Genomic DNA, 23,184 nt, shown 5'->3' on the forward strand with positions numbered 1-23,184 from the left:
TGGCCCAAGCGAGCGCAGGCCGACCAGACCCAAGGCCGGAGCCCCTGACAGGGAGGTGGGAGAGGAGGCGCTTCGGCCCACGTGGAGGCTCGTTGCCGTCCTGTGTGAGCTGTCAGGGAGGCCAGTGTCTCGGAGCTGTGATGGTTCTTTCACCGGAGCGTAAGCCGCTTTGAAGGAGCTGCCAGCGCACCAGTGAAGTGAGGGCTTGGTGCAGTCGAGAGGGATGGAGGCCTGAGGTGCCCCGTGATGGGGTTCAGAGGCCTAAGATGAGAGGGGATGCTAAGTAGTTTAAAAAAGAAACGGGGAGAGAGGAGACTCCAAGCCTGCAGGTTGCCAGGGACACCTGGCCTCTTCCACGTGGCCTGGGCAGGGTCAGGGCATCGGAGTGAGGGGCCGTTTCAGAGGCCTAAGCAGGGCGGTTCAGTGTGGTGCGGAGAGCCCCAGGAGTGCCATTTTCTGAGCCTCCAGGGAGGCATATTCGAGAATGGACGCTGAGTGTGAGCGCGTGTGCCCCAGGCGGAGACTGAGCTGGGGGGGTGACGGAGGTGGGGGCTGCAGTCTGCCCCGCGGAGAGTCTTCTAAGGGGCCTCTGTTCCCTGGTGCTCTGGTCGGGGCGGGAGGGAGGCTCGTGCTCTGTGGGGTGAGAAGTCCCCTTGCTTCCTGGTGGTCCCTGCTCCGGACCCCAGCTTGCTGCCCTGGCCTCACCAAGTGGCGTCCGTTGGCCGGAGGAAGACGTTTCTGCAGCCCCCTGCCCCCCGGCTGTTCGCGGGGCCCGGTGTTGCTAAGTTCTGTTACTTGAGGGCTGCTGGGAGCACTTCTGCCCGTGTTCCCCTCTCGTACTGCCCCCGCCCAATCAATACAGCAAAGCAAAGTCAAAAGAAGTAAAAGTTGAAGGCCAGATAAAGGTAAAGTAACAGTGAAGTAAACTCAAAGTGAAGAGCGAAGCAAAAGCAGGGAAGTGCAGGGAAGCGCAGTTCGGGGAGGTGTCCCTTCCCGCCATCCCCCCCACCAGGGACCCTCCAGCACATCTGTGCTCACATCTCCTAGTTAAGTGCGACGAAACGGCGAGAGATCATTGCTCTCTCTCGGCCTCAGTTTCCTCCTCTGTAAAATGGGCATGTCTGGTAACAGAGACGGAGGCAGCAAAGCTCCGGCCTCATCCATGGCGACTGGTCAGTGACACCGTGGGAAGGGATGACAAGGCCCTGATGCTGCCGCCGGGCTTCAGGTGGTGCCACGCAAGTGTCCACTTGTGAAAAAGCTTAATGAGGATTTTCTAAATGAAAACCACACTTGATAATAATACAACCATTTGAACCTGAGCTGGGTTGCGGTGGCCCTTTGCTACTTATGGTTTGAAAAATTCTGTTTAGGGGCGTGTGCGCCACACTGTGTGTTCTACCACAGACCTGAAGGCTTCGTTAGTCTCCCGGCTAGAAATTCAAGAGCCTGAAATTTGAGGCACAGTCCATCTTTATGCTTTACTCTTGCTCCTCTGTGTGCAGAAATGAGTTTCAGTGTCAAACTAGCCACTTGACCAGAATTCTTAAGTTCACATGTCATCTGATGCAGTGCAGTCGGCATCGGCGGGACCATCCTCTCGGGCGCTGGCCTTGCAGCCACCTGTAAGAACCTGCTCCTCTGCCCTTTCCCACCTCCCTCCACCCTCCTCAGCACCCCTTTACATTCGTGCCGGGGCCTCCTTTCCAAGGCTGCCCTCCACAGAGCCCTGCTCTGTTGCTCTCCAGTAGGGGTGGAGAGTTCAGATACTCCCCGTTCAGCTGGAGCTGGGGGCCGGCCTCCTGGCTGTCCTCCCCCATGGCTGGAGTCCAGGCTTTTGGTCCAGGTGCTCTCTCAGGGAGTCGAGTCACTGGATCCCAGTAACCACTGTTTTGCGGGGTTGATTTGTTCCCAGAGCCCTCCATCCCCACTCCCAGGCCTTGGGCCGGCAGCTCTGAGGGGCGCTGGGACATCTTTGCCCCTTGGCTCAACCACTTAAATGAAGAGAGGGGCATCTCTGAGTTCCCCTTCCGTGCCCAGGCCTCCACCTGCAAGTGAAGAAAAATGTGGGGCCGGAGGAGGAGGGGAGAAGACCATGCTTCCGGAATTTCTCTAGGAGAGGGCGAAGGTGAAAAGAGTTTCACCCAACCCTTGTGGTTCTAGAAGAGCACAGGAGGCCTGGAGAGGTCCCCTGATGTCCAGTGAGCACTTCTGCAGCCCCGGGCTAGTGGGTTGGTCGGTCCTGCCTTCTCCCGGCCACGCAGTGGCCCGTGTTAACTGCAGCCGGGTGCTCAACCCTCTGCCTCCTGGATGTGGGCGTCGGGTGGGTAGGGGTTCGCTGTGACGCACGGTGGCATGGCCAATGGCTAGTGTAGAGGGACAGAAGGCTCTGGACTCTTGGCGGTGAGCGTGCATGTGAGGGAATGAGGGGAGCCGCCGGCACAGGGGCTGGCAGCCCCTTCGCTGCAAGAAAACCAGATTTAGTACAAAGTGAGCATTTACAGTAGCCCTGGGCAATATGAAAGAAGGCGATGGTGTGTATAATGGTATGTTTCGTTTTTTATCAAACGTTTGTCCAAGAAAGCTGTGTATTAGAGCTCCAATACCTAAGGGTTTTCTTGTGCATTTTAAATCATGCTCCTAGTTAAACCTCAAAAGGCTCTGTGGATGGAAAGGGTTTTTGATTTCCTTTGAAGTGGGTTGAAGAAGTTGATTACTCTTGGCAGTCAAGCAGCCTTTTATGACACTGTTTATAAATAATTACTCATGAGCAGGCCTGGAGTTTCAAGGTGTTAGATTTTAAGAAACTGAAATTAATCACATAAATGTGTGCAAGAAATTAGGTGGGGAGAAAGGCCGTGGATGTTCCCCTTTTAAAGTATTTTCATAGATGTGTACAATTTGGGTGCCACTTACAGAGCCAGGAAGGGGAGGGCTTCCCCAGCAGCCATGGAGCCTCATAACTTTTGTCAAAATGAACGTGCAACCTGGGAGTCAGCTCGTTCCCAAAATGCTCTTGTCAAGGTGCGGCCAGCCCCGTCTGCCCGGTCCCTCAGGCCCTGGGCCTTGTTGCGTCTGGCCCAAGTTCTAGGGAGCTTCAGCGGAGGCCTGGGGTTAGAGCCCTGCACAGGCAGCAGGGCGTCAGGCACCTGAGCCAGACCCGCATCCTCCCCCCGCCGCCCCACCGCCCTGTCTTCCTCTGGCTTCGGCAAGCCGCGGTCCGAGCGAGCTCTTTGCGTCAGCGCACCAGTCCCCTCCGCCCTCGACCTCCCTCCCTGCTGCCCTGATCCTGCCCCTCCCCGCCAGCCTTCCGTGGCATCCCAGCTCCGATCTCCCCTGACCAAGTGTTCCCCAAGCCACCTGGTTTCCAGGCTCATCCCATAAGCAGTGTTTTCCACTTGCTGTGGCTTCTCCCCTCAGGTTGCAGGGCCCCGGCAGGCCTTGCCCCAGGTTATAAGGCCAGAGCAGAGAATGGGCTGTGAAGCCCCGCCCTGGCTCCCACCCCCGGAGCCGAAAGTGCCTTGCCTGCCCTGGGCCTGTGCCCTGAGCTGCTCCACTCAGTGGAGCCCCGACTGTGGACACGGTCTGGGAGGTGCTGTCCCTGGCGGCCCTGCAGAGCCCGGCTCCCGGTGGCCGTGGCCGTGCGTGAGCGGCGTTCTGGACGCAGGCTGCAGTGTCAGGGGCCCAGTGTGTGCAACAGTGTGTGCTGCTCCGCCCACACCCCTTGGTGGCCTCACGTGGGGCATTGTTCCTGGTGGGTGGCCCCGGGCCTACCTCCCGCCTGGGCAGGATTCTCTGAGCCACGCTGGCCTTTTGAATAAACCCCTCTCTACCCGACTCAGCCTCATCTGGTTCCTGCAGCTTGCAACCAAGAATGCCAGCTGGCAGAAGACGCCTTTGTGAGGAGGTAGTGATGGTGGAGACAAAGGTAACCAAACACTCAGTGGCCACAGAGGGCAGCAGCCGAGGAGGAGGCCACCAAAGGTCCTGCTGCGTGTGTGGCTCCTCGCAGCGCCGGTGCAGGAAAGGAGCATGAGACTTGGTTGCCGCCCCCTGGGGACCCGCTCAGCTGCTCAGCAGGGCGACAGGACTCACCAAGGCTGCAGCAGCCCCTTAATCAGGAGTGGGGTGAGGATCTCAGAAGAGGAAGCCAGTGGGGCTCGGGGGGTTGGGGTGAGGAGGACATTCCTGATGGGGAGGTGACGGGTGACAAGGTAGGGACATGGGAAGAACATCATCAGAAGAGCGAGGAAGTCCAAGGTCAAGGGAGAGGATTGCTCGGGGCTCCTGGGCGACCTTCAGGGTCCCCAGCTAGGCGAGGCTGTTAGGATGCCAGGACACATCCCAGCCTCCTGGTGAGGGTCAGGCCCCTCAACAAGGGTCCAAGGGGTCTTAAAGGAACACAGAGCCCCTTGGCCAGAAGGACACTGGCAGCTGAGTCCGCCCTGCTGAGGAGGCCCGGAGGCTCCCTTGCCGAGCGTGACCTGGAGAGAAAGGGTATGTGCAGGGGTTTGCTGAGCTGGAGCCTGGCCGTGCCTCCTGGCAGCAGGCCAGGTGCTGCCCCAACCAGGGCCTTCCTGTCCCACAGCCCTGATTCACATCACCAGCCCCAGGAAAGGCTTTGGGCTTCCGGGAAGCAAGTTGCTTACATTTCACAACAGTGGGGCCAGTGGCCCAGAGTTAGAAACATGGACAGCGGCAGTGTTTGCTCTAAGGCCGTCAGCTGGAGGCACACAGACATCAGGCAGCAGCAGAAAGCTGTGACGTGTGTCTGACATCCTTCGTGGGCTTGGGGAGAGGCAGTTCCCTCGCGGAGACGGGGCAGAGGCCGGCCCTCCCTCTCAGGTCTAACGCGATCACCTCGCGGACCCGGTGCGGGCCTCAGGCCACCTTGCTTTCCTTGGCGGCATCCAGCCCAGTGCGAGCTTGGATGAGGCGCTCGATGGGTGTTTGTGGAGTGAATCAGTGAATTATCCTGAACTTGCCCTCTGCGTTTCCCCTGAAAGTGAGAAGAACTGGGGCACAAGTCTGTTTAGACCCAAGCAGCCTGGCCAGGTGTAGGTCTGCTGATGATCATGAACTCGGGGGCCAGACCCTCTAGTTCCTTCTCTGTGTCCACTCCCAAACTAGGAGGTCCTCCACCTGGATGAGGCTCCCTCTCGGAGGCCTGGCAGGAACGGGACCTGTGAGTTGCTGTGCACACCTGTTCATCCTTCCCCGTGGGCTGGGGCCAGGCTGACAGGCAGAGGCAGAGGCCTGGTTCCCCAACCTGGGTGCTGCACCCCTCGCTTCCCACAGCTGGGGGAGGGATGACATCATCAAGGTGGCACTCAGGGAGGAACCAGCGTGGGTTCACCTGTCCAGACACCACATTACGTTTCCTTCGTTTTGACCCAAGCCTTCCAGCACTTTTCTTAAGATGCTGGGTTTTTTTTTTTTTTCTTTTCCAATGGCCAGTACCTACTCGCTAGTCTGGTAGTGTCTTCGGGAATTCTGCAGGGTCGGGAGCCTTCCAGATCCACGAGTATCACACCGAAGCCAGTGGTTTCCATCCTCATAGAAATGCCCATATTTGAAAACAAAGCCTTTTCTATCTGGGGTTTTATAAATCTGGCCCGTACACTCCAGGCTTTTCCCCATTATTTCCCTCTGTAAAATGATGGGGAATACAATTTGCTAAATAAAAAGGCATAGATATTAAAAAAAAAAAACCACCTTTGAAGGTCGATTTACATAGAATACAGCTTTATTTGAGAGCATGTCCCTGAGACAGAGTCTCTGTTTAAAATGCTTTATGGTGTTTGAAATCCCAATTTTTCTTCATATTTATTAGTTTGGCAAACAAGTTACCCTGTCCACATCCCCTTGGAGACAGAAAAATAAACCATCTCAGTGATCACTTACCTCTCTAAACACAGAGAGTGTGTTCTGTGGTGGGAGCATCTCGGAGCCACTGGGTTACAAACGACCGCGTCACTCCCAGAAAATGAAATCTGGGGAGGAAAGAAATACATACACCCAGAGCTCTGCAGACGCGGGAGGTTGCTTTGTCATATTGAATGGTGACGCTCAAATCTCTTTATTCCACAGTGCCGAAGATTGTAATATTAGGTCCACCCGCCTCGGGGAAAACAACTATAGTAAGTGTATCATATTAAGTGTGGTAATACGGGAGTATCTCATTTGTCCTGCAGAGACGGAATGAGACTGCACGTCTGCGAATTTTCAACATAACTGAGCTTTTCTTCATCTTTTCTCTCTCCTACTTCTTATCTTCTCATGACAAGAGGCAGTATGTGTTTGTAGTAGAAAACCTAGAAAATACAGAAAACAAAAGTGGAGTTCCCCAACCATCCAGAGATAAGCATTCTTTGAATGTGTGGGATATTCCTTCCAGGGTTTTCTCATGGCTACATGGCCACCATCCTGGCAAACCCTTGGTTCCATCCTTAGGATACATTTCTAGAAGGGGAAGCGTTGGGTCAAATGGCACACACATTGCAAAGACTTTTGGTGTGGAATCTTCAGATTCACTCGTAAAATTTTAATTATGAAATGTTTTAACCAGTCAGAAAAGCAGAGAAGCTACACCAGAGATACTCATGTATCCCACTCCTGGATTTTACAGGTACTTATCATTTTGTCATATTTGCTTTGACGACTTTCTCTTCATTTCAAAGATAGTAGAACTTTAAAGATACGGCAAATACCTCACCCCACTTCCCTCACTCCTTTTTGTCTCTCCCTCCTTGGAGGCAACCCCTGTCGTGAAGCTGAAGCTTCATTCCATGTATGGTTTTAATCTTTCGGCTCCTTTTTGAAGTGCCAAAGCGTCTTCAGTTATACTCATCCGAGATGGAACTCTGTGTTTGCAAAAGCCTGGTTAGTGAGCATCAGGTAACATAAGTTAATGATAAACAAGAAGGTCCTACCGTAGAGCACAGGGAACTATATTCAATATCCTGTAACAACCTATAATGGAAAAGAATCTGAAAAAGTATATATATATATACATCTGAGTCACTCTGCTGTACACCAGAACCTAACGCAACATTGTAACTCAACTATATACTTAAAAAAATAAACATTAGCGAACTCTTCCTTGATCACTGTATCATCGCTGTCAGCTCTCCTCCTGGGCCCAGATGATGCGGCAGGTGGTTTCCCCCGACTAGCTGGCGCCTGGCTTTATTCTGAAAAGGAATTAAGATGTCTGGTCCTTACATAAAACCACGTGCATCTGCCCTGCTTTTGGAGTTAGGATAGCCAGCTCTTCTGTTTGTCTGTCACCTATCTGTCTGTCCATCCGTTCATCCATCCATCCGTCTATCTCTCTGTAGTTTTTCTGCCTCGTTCCTCAGGGTCAGGCTGTCAGCTTTCACTCCTGTCCGCAGTCCACCCTCCCGATCACCATTTCACTGTTAGAAACCAGGGGCTCCTGGACCTGGGGACCTGGCAGTCTCTGGCGCTAACTGGTGTTTCAGCTACAAGCCTTTGGGCAAATTCACTGTTCCCACCCCTGTCTGCTGTGTAGGGACACACAAATCTCATTTTACAATAAGATGATACCTAGTGAAAGCCTAATGGGCTCTTTCCTGATCTTGTCGCTGACATTTCCCAGCACGAGGAACAGAAAGATGAGGGTTCATACCTGCCCTGGGGGACCTCTAGGGCCTTCTTTTTCTTTTTGGCCATGCCGTGAGGCTTGCGGGAGCTTAGTCCCCCGACCAGGGATTGAACCCCGGCCCCGGCAGTGAAAGCGCCGAGTCGTAACCACTGGACCGCCAGGGAATTCCCCCTCCGGGGCCTTTTGAATCATCCCGCTGCTGAAATGGTCATCAGTATAATCTTGGTGTTAAGAACATTTTGTTGCACGATTATACCTTCAAATGTGTTCTTCCCTGGTAGAGTATATATAGTGGCCATTGATAAACTAAACATTCACTTGGCGAGAATATGCCATCCCCCATTCTTTAAGAAAAAAGGAACATTGAGTATGGGTCGTGACCCCTATTAGGGCCTGTCCCCGTGTTTCCTGTTCCAAACCTTTCTTGAGTTAAGAACTCATGGTCCACAGAGCTTGAAGAGGCAGGCCCAGGGCAGTAAAGCGTAGGTTTCCCAGGTCCATTTAGAGTCAATGGCTGGTTGAAGAAGAACTGGCAGGCAAGCAGAATTCCACGGCTGGGAGGGGTTTTATGGGTTTGTCTCCCTTGGTGGCCTCCTTCCAGCCAGAAATAATTATGCTTCCCTGTGACAGCCTTTTCTAGTAGCATATGGAAGGACCCGGGCATTGTAATGGTGTCCTCTTAATTATTCCTTTCACAAAAATGTTCTTTTCCTCTTTCCTTTCTTCAGGCAATGTGGCTTGGCAAACATCTGAATAGCAATCTCCTCAGCCTGGAGAGCTTGATAGCAAAAGAATGTTCCTCTCTGGCTGCAAGTGCCAGGACGCATTATCAGAAGTTCCAGGTAGGATGGGTCCTGGGGAGCAGGACGGGGTGAGAGCTCCGAAGGCTCCCCCATCACCTACCCCACTCTTTCCATTTCCTGGTGGATTAAGTGAGAGAAAATACTGGGGTAAAATGGAATATAGGAAGGATGTGACAGCAGGAAGGAGAGAATTCTTCAGTAGGGCACACAGGTCCCGGTGGGCACGGAGGTGGGGGGTTTGTGGTGGGAAAGAATCAGTAGCCGTGAGGATGCTGTTCTGTACCGATGGAGTGGCCCAGCCCTGCTCTTCTTAGGGTCAGCCCGATCAAGTGGGTGGGGGCAGGGCAGGGGTCTCCATCCCATAGGTGATGCGCCTGCTGGCCTGCACCAGGGCCTGCAGGCCTGAGCTGGCGGGGAGTTTAAAGGGCAGTGGTCCAGCTCTCCCCAGAGTGGAAAGACGCTGAGTGCTGCGGCTCAGGGGCACTTCTCTCCGCCCCTCAGGGTGGGCACCCTGTGGCATCCCAGGAGGATCAGGGGTCTGTTTCTAAAATCCCACCAACACTATATTTGAAAGACTTTTTTAAAAATTTATTTTTGGCCGCGTTGGGTCTTTGTTGCTGCACGTGGGCTTTCTCTAGTTGCGGCAAGCAGGGAGGGGCTACTCTTTGTTGTGGTGCGTGGGCTTCTCATTGCGGTGGCTTCTCTTGTTGTGGAGCATGGGCTCTAGGTGCGCGGGCTTCAATAGTTGCAGCACGCGGGCTCAGTAGTTGTGGCTCGTGGGCTCAAGAGTGCAGGCTCAGTAGTTGTGGCTCACAGGCTTAGTTGCTCTGCAGCATGTGGGATCTTCCCAGACCAGGGCTCGAACCCGTGTCCCCTGCATTGGCAGGCGGATTCTTAACCACTGCGCCACCAGGGAAGCCCGAAAGACATTTTTAAAAGGGAAATATAGGGCTTGATCATGTTGGTTCTCTTAAATGCAAATAGAAATTTCCAAATATCTTTGCAAAATCCCCTTTGGAGCATAAGCAGATGCTTCAGTCCGTTCAGGCTGCTGTCACAGAGACTGGGTGGCTTGGAAGCAGAATGTCCCTCACAGTTCTGGAGGCTGGGAAGTCCAAGGCCATGGCGCCGCAGGCTCAGCGTTGGCCGACAGCCGTCTTCTCACGGTAGCCTCACGTGGCGAGAGGGCAGGGAGCTCTCTGGAGCCTCTTCTTAGGGCACCCAAAGGCCCCACCTCCCAATACCATCACCTTGAGGATTTCAGCACATGAAGTGGCGGGGGCACAGGCGTCAGCCCAGAGCAGCGGGGCTGCTGCTTCAGGTGTCCTGTGCTGACACGCAGGCTTTCTCTTGTTTGTAAGGGGAGACAGCTGAGAAGAGTAGGGATCCTGGTGTCTGCTGAGCGCTAAGTGTGCGCAGGCCTCCCCTCCTCGCCTCACGATTTTCCTGCAAGGTGTGCTGGTACCTGGTGAGGTTGAGTAAGTGCCCAGGGCCAGGGCAGGATTCAGGCCCCACCCGGGGCTGCCCAGGGCTCGGGCCGCCAGTCGGGGTGAGAACCCTGGCTCTCTGCCCGTCTCTGCAGAGGCCGCAGCCGAGAGCTGGTCGCCGCCCCTCTTGTGTTCATCTTCAGTCATCAGACCGGGTCTTGACCATGTGGCCGTGTGCTCACTGTTCCTCCAAGAACTCGGAAGAAAGCTTCCTGACCTCGTGGGCTGCCCATGAATGATGGCTGGTGGGACAAGTAGCAGAGACGGCCAGCCCGTGGCTGCAAGTAGCAGAGATCGCCCGGGCTGCCCAGGGCAGAAAAGGGGATCGGAAGGGGGATGCAGTGACTCCTGGGCCCCGGATGGAGGGAGCACCCACCTCCCTGGCTCTGTGGCCGGAAGCTGGGCAGCACCCTGGCCTCCTCTGCCCCGTGCAGCTGCTTGTCTCTGTCTCCATTCTCCCTGTGGTTCTCCTTTCCTTTCGTCTTCTGCCTTCCACGGCCACTCACGACCACCATCCTCATCCAGGTTCCCGTGTCTTTGGTTCACACCACCCACAGAGGCAGCTGCAAGGCCAAATTTCCAGAAAAGGGATTTGTGTGGGCTAGCTGGTCGGATGGCCCCAGGGCCAGGCCAGCTGGTGAGGGGTGTGCACAGCAGGTGCATCAAGGCCATGGAGCGCGGCCATGGCCAGGAGGGCCCGGCAGGGTGCCGGCAGTTCCTGGAGATGAGGGTGTCACTTAGGCAAACTCCCAACCTCAAGTTTGCCGATAGTAACAGTTTGAGGGAAGTGAAGGAAAACCTCCTTCAGCAAGGTCAGTGCCCACCCCCCGCCCCGCTACCCAAATGGTGAACCGGTTCGAACACCGCTTAACCCAGAGCACTTCCGGACCCCACATCACCTGGCCGGGACTCTCAGGGCAAGCAAGTGACGCCCCTGCACTGCCCTGCCATCTTGCAGGAGTCAGAGCGTGTGGTCAGAGTTTGGGGGATACCAGCTTCTGGGGTGGGAATTCAGTTTTAGAAAGAAAGTGGGTCTCTCATTTCCTGCAGAAGATAAGCTTTTCAGGGTGGGAGAGGCAGGCTCATTTCTAGGATAAAGACGCTTTTATTAGGGTTAGAAAATTCAACGGCGAGGAGGGCGTTTAAGGAAATTCCTCCTGGGTTTCATTACTCTAATTACCAGCATATTTCAGACTACATCGAAGTGCTTTCAAGGGTGTCTTGTTGGGGCTCTTTGGTTCGGAAGCCGGGTGGAGGGAAGATGAAAGGCCGAGGCGTCAGGACTGATCAAGGAGGGACGTGCTCTGAGGAGTGGGGGCGGGTGCGTGGCCTTGCCGCAGACGCAGCCGCCCAGCGAGGCCACTCATTAAGTGTTGTCTTTAGAGCATCTGCTGACCTGGAGCCTTCATAGCTCTTTCTGCAAGCAGCAATAATACCTTCAAATACATGATTTTCTCCTGCTAATCTTGGCTCTGCCCTCCTATACAGAATTCTCTTATGTAGCGGGTGTTAACCAAGACGCTTCCGTCTTCGGAATTTCCAAATGGTTTCTGAAACACTTCCTCATCACCTCCCGTACGCCAAGCACCGTCCTGCGTGCCGTGCCGTGGGAGACCCAGAGATGAGTTCCTTCTCCTCGCCCCTGGGAACTTCTAGCCAGTGGGGGAGACCGAGGGTACCCAACCGAGGATGCAGGGCCAGAAAGCCCTCATGCAGTCAGTCGGTGGCTCGCTTGACTAATTCATTTACTGAGTGTCCTCTGAGCACCTGCTAAGCCCTAGACGTGGCTCTGGGCGGGGAAGAGCGTACAGGTTCCATGGGGAAAGGACATTTCTTTGCAGCAGGAGTTGGATGGAGCTGATTGCTCTAGAGTGTATTAGATTTTTACTGAAAAAAAAAAAGAAAGAAAAGGAAAGCTTTATTATTGAAATCCCCGCAGGAAGCATATGTATTTGCAAATTTAAAACTGCATAGTCCAGAGGTGCTCAACCTGAGCAGCACATTAGACTCACCTGGGCCCCCCCAGACTCTTGTAGTCTGAATCCCTGGAAGTGGGGGACCAGGCATCTGGATTTAAACACGCTCCCTAGGGAGTTCTCGTCTGGTCATCTGGGAGCCCAGCCCAGACACCATTCCCCCTTTCTCATGGCAGTTACTACTTTTACAGCACAGTTATTGCTAAGTCAAGGTTTCTTTGTTGGCGTTAGAGCAGACTGCCTGTGTTTGTTGAGTGAATAAGTGAGCCACACTCCAAAGGCTGCTCAGACCAGAAGGAGCCAAAGCTGGATTCTTCCCACCTTCAGTCCCGTTTAAAACTTAAGAACCTGGTGTAACATGATGTACCCAGCCTCCACTTGTCAGTCACCATTCTTTAACGTCCAAATAATAGCGCTTGTGCCCTTATCCTGCGTCTGTCTACACAGAGAGGTGTAGTCCCCTGCAAGTATTTCTGAGGATTTCCGGGATTGCCCCGCAGTCCTGGCTTCCAAGTCCTCTGGGTTGTCTCCTTCCCTTCCGGCCATTCCATCTCCCACCTGGCTGCTCTCTGTCTTGGAGGCTGTGTTCAGACAGAGCCAGCAGGAGCCCGCACACTCTGTCCTTCCCTGTCCGACACCCAAGGCAGTGGTGCGGAATGGTCCTTTTTGGAAGGTTTGGGGCGGGGGGAGGATGGGGACAGCCCAGGATGGAGACAGAGAAACCCAAAGACCAGTGTCTGTAGCTCCTTTAAAGTTCGCTGGCCTTTCCCACTACCGGGTTTCCCTTCCCGGCCACCTCCCTCTGTGGGCCTGTCGGTGCCCCGTGGTGGGGTCTCTGCTCTCCCTTCAAAGCCTCATCTCCTGTCCTCTCCCTCCTCTCACCTCCTGTCCCCATTCCAGACTCTGCCTGGGCTCTGCCTCTCAGAACCAGGAGAGTCCGTGCCGTGTAAACCTGCTCTGACAGCCCCGAGTAGCAGCAGAAACTTTGAAAGGAGAGTTGTCTTTAAAGGATTCTCGGATCAGTTCTTAAGTGAGCGCAAGTCCAAGTATGGGCCTTCCCTCCCCCACCAGCAGCCCCTCTAGGGAGGCCTCTCCCCTCCTGGCAGACCAGGAGTCTCAACTCTTCCCCTTTCTGCTTTGCTCCAGATGGAAGTTCATACAGTTGATCAACAACATGCCCACAACTCCTGAGCAAGTGTTACCCGAAGGTGACACAGTGACGTCAGGGGCCCTGAGGCTGGGGCCTGGTGATGGGACCCTGTGGGCTGCTGCCATCCTGTGGAGGAAGCCCAGGCTGGAGAAGCTCAGTGAGGTGCCCCAGGGGCCAGAGCCAGGGCTTGAGCCTCCAGGGGCTGCGTCTTTGGGGCAGGGGCGGCACCTCCGAGGTTCGCAGGCTAGCAGTTCTGCCCCGGGCTTGGGCGCTGGGAGCTGGGAGGAGAAGAAAGGTCCAAACCGGGGCCAACGCAGCTGATTCTGCCCTTTACGGCAAGGAGGCAGGCTGGCGGTCGCGTTGCCACCGAGTGGGATGCCGGGGGGCCAGGGGCCTGCACCTGGGCTGGGCCTTCTAGGTGACCAGCAGGGGCTGCACTGGGCTCCATCCGTTTGTCCCTGACTGTCCCCCAAAAGCCAGGCTCTGGGGGCTGGGGTGGGAGAGCACAGCAGAGCTCGGGAAGGAGGGAGCCAGATTCTTGCAAAGACAGTTTGGCAGGACTCCGAGCAGCGGCCCCTGGGAAGCCCCCGCTGCTGACGTGACACATCAAAGCTGGCACCGAGACAGCACAGAGGCAGTGAGCGGCGGGGAGAGCACTCGCGAGGGGCCACGCTCAAAGTCGCCGGCCTGTCCCCCGCCGTGGGGGGCGCCGCGCTCCACCCGGGCCTGTCGCCTTTCAACCCGTGTTCTTTTTTTTTTTTTTTTTTTTTGCGGTACGTGGGCCTCTCACTGCTGGCGCCCCTCCCGTTGCGGAGCACAGGCTCCGGACGCGCAGGCTCAGCGGCCATGGCTCACGGGCCCAGCCGCTCCGCGGCATGTGGGATCTTCCCGGACTGGGGCACGAACCCGCGTCCCCTGCGTCTGCAGGCGGGCTCTCAACCACTGCGCCACCAGGGAAGCCCTCAACCCGTGTTCTTTGATTAGCTTGCACCCCCTTCGTCTCCCGCATCCCAGAACCTGTTTGAACGCTGCTTCCCGAATGGGTGATGGCAGGGAAGGGAGAGGAATCTCAGGATGGAAACCAGCTGTGCCTGGGGTCGGCGGGGGACACCAGGGGACAGGAAAGGGTAGAAGACATGTGGAGGGGAGGGGCAGGGCTGCTCCCTGTTCCCCTTGGCAGCCTCGGGGGTGGGGCGGTTCCTGGGATCGTTGGGGCATATGGGCACCAGCAGGACACTCTCCCTCTCCAGCAACTTCTTCCACGTGGGGTAGGGTCTTGGGTGCTGGAATTTGCTTAAGTCGGTGATGCTCCAGGTGTGGTCCCCCGACCAGCATCCTCAGCATCACCTGAAAACCTACTCGAAATGCAGATTCCCAGCCTAACCCGGACCTGCCGAGTCAGAAACCCTGGGGCGAGGCCAGTGATCTGTGAGTTAACAAGCTCTTCCGGGACGCACGTTCAAGTTGAGAACTACTGGCTTAAGCAGGAAATTGGCAGAGGGCAGATGTAAGAACACAGAGATGTCTTAGGAGATACTGAAACCAGGGACCAGATGCCGGCTAGCCTCCCTCTTGTCTCTGGCCTACTCATTCATTCATTCTCTCTCCCCCGCTCACTCTTGTTCTTGACTTTTGCTGTCCACTTCTAGAAGCCATAGTGGCCCCATAACTTTCAAGGGGAGACATTACAAGTTCCCATCAGAGGCGCCCCCTCCCTTATCCTCTTGCTGTCTGCTCTTCCTCTTCCAATTCCACATCCTGGAAAAGCCATTCTGGGGCTGAGAGACCTGGTTTCTCTCTCCCCTTTTGTACTGGTTTTATTCCCTTATACTCCCCCCTGTGCCTGCAAAGTGGCTGCTGCAGCTCCAGCTGTTACATCCTCTCAGCTCCAGATCCAGTGGAAAGCAAGGTTCCTGCCCCTGATGATTGCACTCATGTCCTGGGCCTGACTCTCACTCGCTGGGACTGGGCCTTGGGCAGCCTCTGAAACAATCACAGTGGCCAGGAGTGGGATATGCTGATCAGCTTGGACCAATCAGGGCCCTCCTCTGGATCTGATGGTGGGCTTGACCCCACAGAAACTGTAAAGGCTGAAGGACAAGACAGTGTGGCCTCAAAGGAACTCTGGGGGACTGTATATTACTGGAGGTGGGGTGTATGGATGCTGGGCAGAAAATAAAAGCAAACACTGATGTATTGTTACTCATTTCTACTGGTGTAGTGTGTGAGGTCTGAAGAGGGCAAGTCCCAAGGTCACCCAACTGGCTGGAGCTGCAGCAGCCATTATGTAGGCAAGAGGTGGGAGTTTGAACCATGAATGGAGCCAGCCTTGGGCAGGGGTTGGGGGGATGAGCCCTCATGCTGAGGGTGAGTCTCTGCTCTACATAAAAACGTCTGTTCCAGGAATCCCGCACCCCCCAGCAATGGGCCTTAGCATTTGGAATTTATTTTGACTTCCCACATCTTTTATCAGAGGTGTGAGTGGGAGTTGGGAGAGATTTGGGCCCAGGCGTCAGTGGCCCACTGGGCAGAGCTGCTTCCTCATCCAGATCCTTGCTGAGGAAGGAGGTGCAGGGCTTATTAAGGGGGCCTGAGGGTAACAATTTCCATAGCACCAAGCCCTTGCTGGGGGCCACGCACGTCCCAGGCGTCACGTATATTACCTCATTTAATCCTCATGGCAACTCTTTGAAGCACTTGGTCTTCGTCTCATTTACAGACGCGGAAAGTGAGGCTCAGAGCACTGAAGGCACTGTCCAGGGTCACTCAGCAGGTGACCAAGGTCCAAATCATGAGTGTCTGAGTCCCCGGCCAATCCAGTGGTCCCCCAAGGTGCTCCCTGGGAACATTCTTTCCCCACTCGGGCCATCCTTCTCCTGAAGCCGGAGAGAGCCTTCTGGATCACAGCTCACAGGCCTTCCACCTCCTCCCCCTCTAGCCCCTGGCCCTCCCTTGTGAGCCGGTTCCCGGGACACCCTTCACTGCCACCTCCACATGCCCAGGCCCAGCCTGCTCTTGTCGGGGAACCCATTCCAACGGCTCAAAGAGAAGACAGGTCAGGGTGCCGCCTGTAGAATCAAGGAGAACTCGAGCCCCCGTGGGGATTGGCCCCCGACCTCCCAGCCCTTCTCTGCACATCTGGTTCCCCACGCCCTCTCTCGGAATCGCTCTGTGTGCGAACTGACCAAAGCCGCTTCACTGCGCGCAGGTAAACATGGAGGGGGCCGAGTGCTGTCTATTCCCCTGACTCTCGCTCCCAGGACATAACGAGAGTGAGGTGTGGACGGGTTCTGCCACGTGCATGGACGCTTATTAAAGCGCCATTTCTAAGTCAGCAGCCCCAAGCGTTCCCACAGCCTGTCCCAGAGGCTCCATGATGTCCCAGCTCTCTGTCCCTTTAGGTGCTCCTTCATCACTCCAGGCAGACACGGCAGCATTCCCGAGGCAGGATCTGGTCACTCTGGACGCTGGCTCTAAAATGAGAGGTCCAGACTTTTCTCCAGCATCACTGACATGTTGCCAGGCCCACCGCTTGCCCTAAGGATACTTCGGGAAATTAGGGAAAAGTGCTCGTTCCCCCGGGCCTACGTGTTCCCCCTTCAGGGTCCCCAGCTTGGCAAAAGGAGTGTAAGGTAGATTTCCCCTGCCCCTCACTGCACAGCTGGGTGCCTCTGGGCTCCCCTGCTGGGCCGTGGCCCTGACGGCCCTCACCCTCACGTGGCAGAGGTCCTGCCCCCTCCTGGAGGCTGGTCAGCCCGGACATAGCTTGGGATGTGTGGCCCAGGGCTGGCCCAGGAGTCTCCCTTGGCCGAGTGTTGGGGAGTTTGGGGAGAAGCACCCGCTTTTAGTGACCGGAGGTCAAGGGGACACCTGGGAGTGGGTTTTCCAGGGGCATGGGCTCTGGGGCATTTGAGGTTTTGTTAGAAAGAGCAGACCTGGTTGTGAAAAATGGGATGTCACTTCTGATCCGAGAGAGACAGCTGAGAAGAGAGGAAGCAGAAGGAAGGCCACTCTAGGTGTCACTCCGCGTCCCCCGCGACCGCTGCCTGTTTGTCCTTCCCAAACCTGGCCGGCCCGGGTTCAGGTCCTGCCTCTGCTCCTGCCTGGCTGTGTAGCCCAGGGAGGTGACCTAACCTCTCTGGCGCCCAGCTTCCCCATCCGTATAAAGGGGATGAAAATAGTACAGACTGCACAGAGCTGTAAACGTTGACTACTGTAGCCTGGCACCCAGCACACGCTCAGCAGAAACCACCAGCATTTTCAGTACTTACTGAGCGAAGTAGGGAACGTGAAATTTCGTTAAGTCATCAGTCAGCAGGGGCTTCCTCCATCCCTGACGCTGTTTTGGTACAGGGGCAGAGGTGTGCTGGTCAATGTTTCACAACCAGCTCTCTGAGGGAAAAAGCCCTCCTTTGTAGCATTTGCCTATTTCCGTGGTACAAATGCCACAGAATACCAGGGCCTGCTTCAGGCTACCACCGTGGGGTCACGGAACGTGGGTTTGGGAAGAGATGTGCACCACCGGCTCCCTCTCGTACACCGTTGTCTGGGGGACAAAGCGAGTAAGACTCAGTCCCTTTCCTCCAGGAACTGTGAAACTTTCTGGGGAGACAGACATGTGAGCAGGCCCCTGGAAGGGCGTCTGGTTAGTGCAGTAACAGAGTTTGCCATCGAGGATTATGGCAGCCGCCGACCCAGCCCGGGAAGGGTCAGGGAGGGCTGCCTGGAGGCAGTGGCACTTGGGGCTGAGGCTCAGCGGGAACCTGGAGTCGCCCAGGTGGCGGTGGGGCAGAGCATTGGGGCGGGGGCTCAGGAGAAGCCAGAGCATGGAGGTGGGCGCGCATGCATGTTGGGGGGGGTCATCAAAGAGGAGCCCAGGCTGGACGAGGGCAGGGCCGCAGGCTGGGCCTGGGCTTCATAGAGGCCACAGGGCCCTGGTCCGGGACCTGGAGAAGCTTCGCGTCCACAGGGCCGGGTCCTTGGTTCTTAGCGAGCCCGCTGGCCTGCCAGCTTGTGTCCCTTTGAGCCCCACACGGAAGGTCAGACTCTCATCCTGTGTCATCTTTCCTGTAGACGTTGCCCAACATGCTGCTCGTCAGACTGCTTCAGGAACGCCTGAGGGAAGAGGACTGCGTCAGGCGGGTGAGAAGCCCTGCGTGGAGCCAGCGGGGGCTCCGGGGAGAGGGGGCCTCCTTTACCAGATGAAGGAGACTGAGGGCCGTGTGTTTATGTCCCAGAGCAGAGATGACCTGCAGAGAAGGGTAAGAACCTAAACTCGGTGAAGGTCAGGCTGTACACGTGGATTTCACCTTGGACGGAGGAAAAATAACAAGGTGGCATCTGGGGAGCCCATCGGGATTCCTGTAGGAAAGAGCTGGCCCACCCCACGGGGTCACAGGAGAGCCTTTAATGGAAGGACAGCTGCAGAAGTGGGGAGGGAGACGCCCCGGACCTGGAGGGGCAGAGGGAGGATTGGGGGGCCCCCGGACTCTCCTTCCATCCTCTGACCTCTCGCCAGCGCTCTCTTCCACCAGACCCCGTGAAGCCAGAGGGCAGGGGTCCGGGTGAGGCCGTCCGTGGAGGTCAGCCTCCTGGGGCGTGGACGGGGGTTGTGATATTGTGATTTATAAGAAGAAATGTGTGTTTGGTCTTCGTCCAATTTATCAGTTGTTCGGGAATTTTTTAGTATTCCATGTTAATTTTTCCCTTGTGTGTTTTACTGTTATCTCTTTGTAGGTGTTTTTGTTTTTCTTTTTTTTAGTGGATGACCTAACAATTACAATATACAAACTTAGATTTCCACAGTCTACTTAGAGTCGGTATTTTACCATTTCAGGCAGAATGTGCAATATTGGTCTCTTTCCTGTCTTCTCTTTATGTTGTAGTTGTCTTATGTTTTCATTTATATGCATCAAAAATCTCATCGGGCAAATGTTATAATTTTCGGTCTCAAGCATCAAACATATTTTAAAAACTCGAGAGGAGAATAGTTTGCTATATTTATTCAGGTATTTACTATTGCTCTTGTTCCCCCTTCCTTCCTGATGTTCCAAGTGTCCCTTTCCGTCTGAAAAACTTTTGAGCAATTCTTCTAGGGTAGGTATGCCGGCAATTAATTCTCTCGCTTTTCCTTCATCTGGGAATGTCTTTATTTTGCCTTCATTCCTGAAGGATAGTTTCTTCGGGATTCAGAATTCTAGACTGACAGTTTTTGCTTTCAGCCCTTTGCAGAATGTTTCACTTTTAACACTGTGGTTTCTGGTGAAAACCCATAGTCATTCAAACTCATAAATAACGTGTCCTTTCTCTCTTGCCCTTTCAAGCTTGCTTTCTTTGTTTGTATTTTCAGAAGTCTATGATGCGTCTGGGCGTGAATTTTTTGGGATTTATTCTCTGCGGGGCTCCTTGAATTTATACGTTTATGTTTTTCTCCAAACTTGGGAAGCTTTCGGCCGTTGTTTCTTCAACTAAATTCCCACACCGTTCTCTTTCTTCTCCCCTCGGAGACTCCTCTGGCATGAAGGTCAGGCCATCCGGTGTTCTCTCATGGGTCGCTGAAGCTCTGTTGTTTTGTTCTGTTTTGTTTTGTTCTATCCTTTTTCCTCTCTGTTGATGAGATTGATAATTTGTATTGAACTAGCTTCAGGCTCCTTAAATCTTTTCTCTCTCATCTCCAGGCTACTCCTGAGCCCGCCCAGTGAGTTTTTAATTTTGATTATTGTATTTTTCAGTTCTGCCAATTCCATGTGGTTCTCCTTTCTGTCTTCTGTTTCTTTGCCGAGGATTTCTATGTGCCTTTGTCTACAGGGAGCTTTGTCGTTGTCGTTGTTTCAGTAATGGCTGCTCCACTGTCTTGTCTGACAGTTCCAGCCCTTGAGTCACGTTGGTAGTGGTGTCTAATGTCCCGTCCCACGTGAGCTGAAATTTCCTGGTTCTCCCTGTGCTAAGTAATTTTGTACCCTGAACATGCAAAATATTGCCCTGAGACTCTGGGTCTTGCTTGAATCCTACGGCAATCCTACGGCAATACGTATGTTGATATTTTCGTCTTAGCAGACAATTGATTCAGTTGGGCTCGGGTCGCAAGTTCTAACCACCTTCTCTGGGCTGTGGTTTCCACCTCAGTTCTGTTCGCAAGCCTTTGCAGTGCTGTGTGGTTCTCTACAGCTCTGTGCTGTGTGGGTGCCACCCGGGGGGCCTGGGCAGCGGCTGTGCTGGAGGTCATTTCTCAGGAAGGCTGGAAGGCTGTTCGGGGTCAGCCCCATGCGTGCACACCTCGGGGGTGAGCCGGGAGTCCATAAACGACGTCATTTGGTTGCTTTCCCGCGCTCCCCTCTTTGCCGTCTTCTTGGTGACCTCCAGTTCCCTGGTGTCCCTCTATTTGATCTTTTGGCCAGAAAGCTGGGCCTTTATCTACCTGGCTCTGTCACAGGCTTCCTGTGACAATGCTTGTGACCAGGGCCAAGTGGCGGAAGGACAGTGAGACGAAAAATTCATGGGACTTTGCTACATTTTCTAGGGACTGGGGAGGAAGGGTCCCCTGCGCTGTAAGAGTTGCAGGCCCCCGCAGGCCCCCTTTGTCAGGCAGGATGGCCTCAAGACAGGAGTGCAGAAAAACAGAAAAGAAAAAAAAACACAGGGAGATTTCCCCTGCTCTCTCTGCGTGTTGGGAGTCCCATTTCTTTTTTAATTTTATTTATTTATTTATTTTTGGCTGTGTTGGGTCTTCGTTTCTGTGCGAGGGCTTTCTCTAGTTGCGGCGAGTGGGGGCCACTCTTCATCGCAGTGCGCGGGCCTCTCACTGTTGCGGCCTCTCTTGTTGGGAGCACAGGCTCCAGACGTGCAGGCTCAGTAGTTGTGGCTCACGGGCCTAGTTGCTCCGCGGCATGTGGGATCCTCCCAGACCAGAGCTCGAACCCGTGTCCCCTGCATCGGCAGGCGGATTCTCAACCACTGCGCCACCAGGGAAGCCCGGGAGTCCCCTTTCTTACTTCTCGAGCCAGAAATAGGGGCTCCTGGCCCCGTCTCTGTCCCTCCCTGTTGCCCATCTCAGGTCTCAGGCTGCCTGGAGAGACCAGCTCGGGGACGCCGGCTTACAGGGATCTTGAACTTTGATCTTCTTCCCCAGTTCACCTACTACTGTATTTATACTCTCTGAGTCCTCAGACGGCTGCCCTTTGCATTCTGTCCGTGCATCGTAGCTGCTTTCAGTGGAGGTGACAGGTTACAGTGGGCTTACTCTGTCTTGCCCAGAACCAGAACTCGTGTGCGCGCACGCACAGACACACACATACACTCTCTTGCTTAAAAATTGCTTGAGAGGCCCACATCTGGAAGGATGCCTGGGCACCTTCCCAGGGCACTGGTGGAGGAGGAGCAGTTCTCACAGGCTTGCTCTGCATGGTCCTCAGCCGCGTGGGTCTAAATCACGAGAGAGCCTCAAGTAAGCTGCAGTCTGAGTTTCAAAGTCTGGTCTGAACAGCCTCATTTCCTCTGACTTCAGATTGTTCCCAGCGAGCTGATTGTCTCTTGCTGCCCAGGCCTAGGCAAGCGCCCAGAGCTCAGAGGCCAGTCTCCGTCGGGGGTAGACACATTCTTTTCTGTCCAGGCTAGATAGTAAATATTTTAGGCTTTGCAGACTGTACAGTCTTTGTCGCAATTTCTCAGTTCTGATGTAATGTGAAAGCAGCCATACATGATATATAAACGAAAGGGCATGGTTTGTTCCAGTAAAACTTTGTTTATAAAAACTGGCATCAGGCTGTGGTTTGCTAACCCTTGTCCTAAATGATACTTTCACACGATGATAAAAACACTTCTACCCTTTCTCTTCAGTTCTAAATAAAAAACAGACCTCCACCTTCCAGCAATGTTAGGAGAAAGGCCACTTAACCACAGACTTTGGTTGTAACCAAGTTCCCTCCTAGTGACCCGGCTCCCAAGCCCCCCGGCTCGATTCCACCCACTCCAGTCAAGTGCCCGCTGTAGGCACGGCATTGTCCATCCTGCTGGGACCCTGCCCCCTGCCCCCACTCACCCTTCGCAATTCCCCACGAGCAGGGTGGTACCCTGGGCCCCACGCTCACCACATGCAGTTGGAGACAGAGCCTCACGTGCTCAAAGCAAAGCCGACTGGGAAGGCTCGTGATGGGGCCACAAACACAGTGTGAAGGGAAACCAGGCCCCGGGGAGTCGAGTTGTCACCGAAGCCTCTCGAGATGGGGGCGGGGCAGTCTGCGGAGAGGCTGTCTTGGGCAGAGGGGCCGGCAGGCAGACAAGGCAGGACTGGGAATATAGCTCCCCTGACCCCTACCACCACCTTAGTTCAACCAACCTCAGACCAACTCTTCCTAAAACTGACCCACCCATCGGTCACCCTCTTATCTGGGAAATGGTGAAAGAATCGTTTGTCAGGAGTGAAGGGGAGGGCAGAGCACCCTAAGTGACTGGAAACGGGACGGGACTTTCTCGTACAAAACACTCTTTGCCTTAATCCGTAATTGGTTATGAGTTGCCGAGTCTAATTCAACTCAGGCCTTGCGGATCCCCAGGCAGGAAGCGTTTGGGTCTGCCTTCCGTCTCTTTGCTCTTCAGAGCTGAGCTGTTTCTCCTCTTCACCAGCACTGCTTGTCACGTGGTGGGTGTCACTCCTTTGGTATGAGTGCACCCAAGTCACCCAGACCAGAACCCCTCAGCGGGATGGGGGCTGTATTTTTTTTTAATTAATTAATTAATTAATTTTTGGCTGCACTGGGTCTTCGTTGCTGCACGCAGGCCTTCTTTAGTTGGGTTGAGCGGGGGCTACTCTTCGTTGCGGTGCGCGGGCTTCTCACTGCGTTGGCTTCTCTTGTGTGGAGCACGGGCTCTAGGCGTGCGGGTTTCAGTAGTTGTGGCATGCGGGCTCAGTAGTTGTGGCTTGCGGGCTCTAGAGCGCAGGCTCAGTCGTTGTGGCGCACAGGCTTAGTTGCTCCGCGGCATGTGGGATCTTCCCGGACCAGGGCACGAACCCGCGTCCCCTGCATTGGCAGGTGGACTCTCAACCACTGCGCCACCAGGGAAGCCCTGATTGTCTATTTAAAAAATTTTTTAACCTCTGTAAGTCACTGAGTCATGGTTTCTGGGGAAAATAGGATGACTTTCT

General features: G+C 54.7%; 1 protein-coding gene across 2 annotated transcripts in view; it reads left to right on the plus strand.

Annotated features, from left to right (window-relative positions):
- Window positions 1–23,184, plus strand: part of AK8 (adenylate kinase 8) — a 128,553-nt gene that overhangs the window by 3,649 nt on the left and 101,720 nt on the right. For both annotated transcript variants that reach the window (XM_060013269.1, XM_060013270.1), the window contains 3 exons: window positions 6,091–6,140; window positions 8,356–8,469; window positions 18,117–18,185. In XM_060013269.1, coding sequence (XP_059869252.1) covers window positions 6,091–6,140; window positions 8,356–8,469; window positions 18,117–18,185 — 233 coding nt within the window. The remainder of the gene's footprint in view (window positions 1–6,090; window positions 6,141–8,355; window positions 8,470–18,116; window positions 18,186–23,184) is intronic.

Source organism: Delphinus delphis, chromosome 6 (assembly GCF_949987515.2).
Source record: "Delphinus delphis chromosome 6, mDelDel1.2, whole genome shotgun sequence".
Lineage (NCBI taxonomy): Eukaryota > Metazoa > Chordata > Mammalia > Artiodactyla > Delphinidae > Delphinus > Delphinus delphis.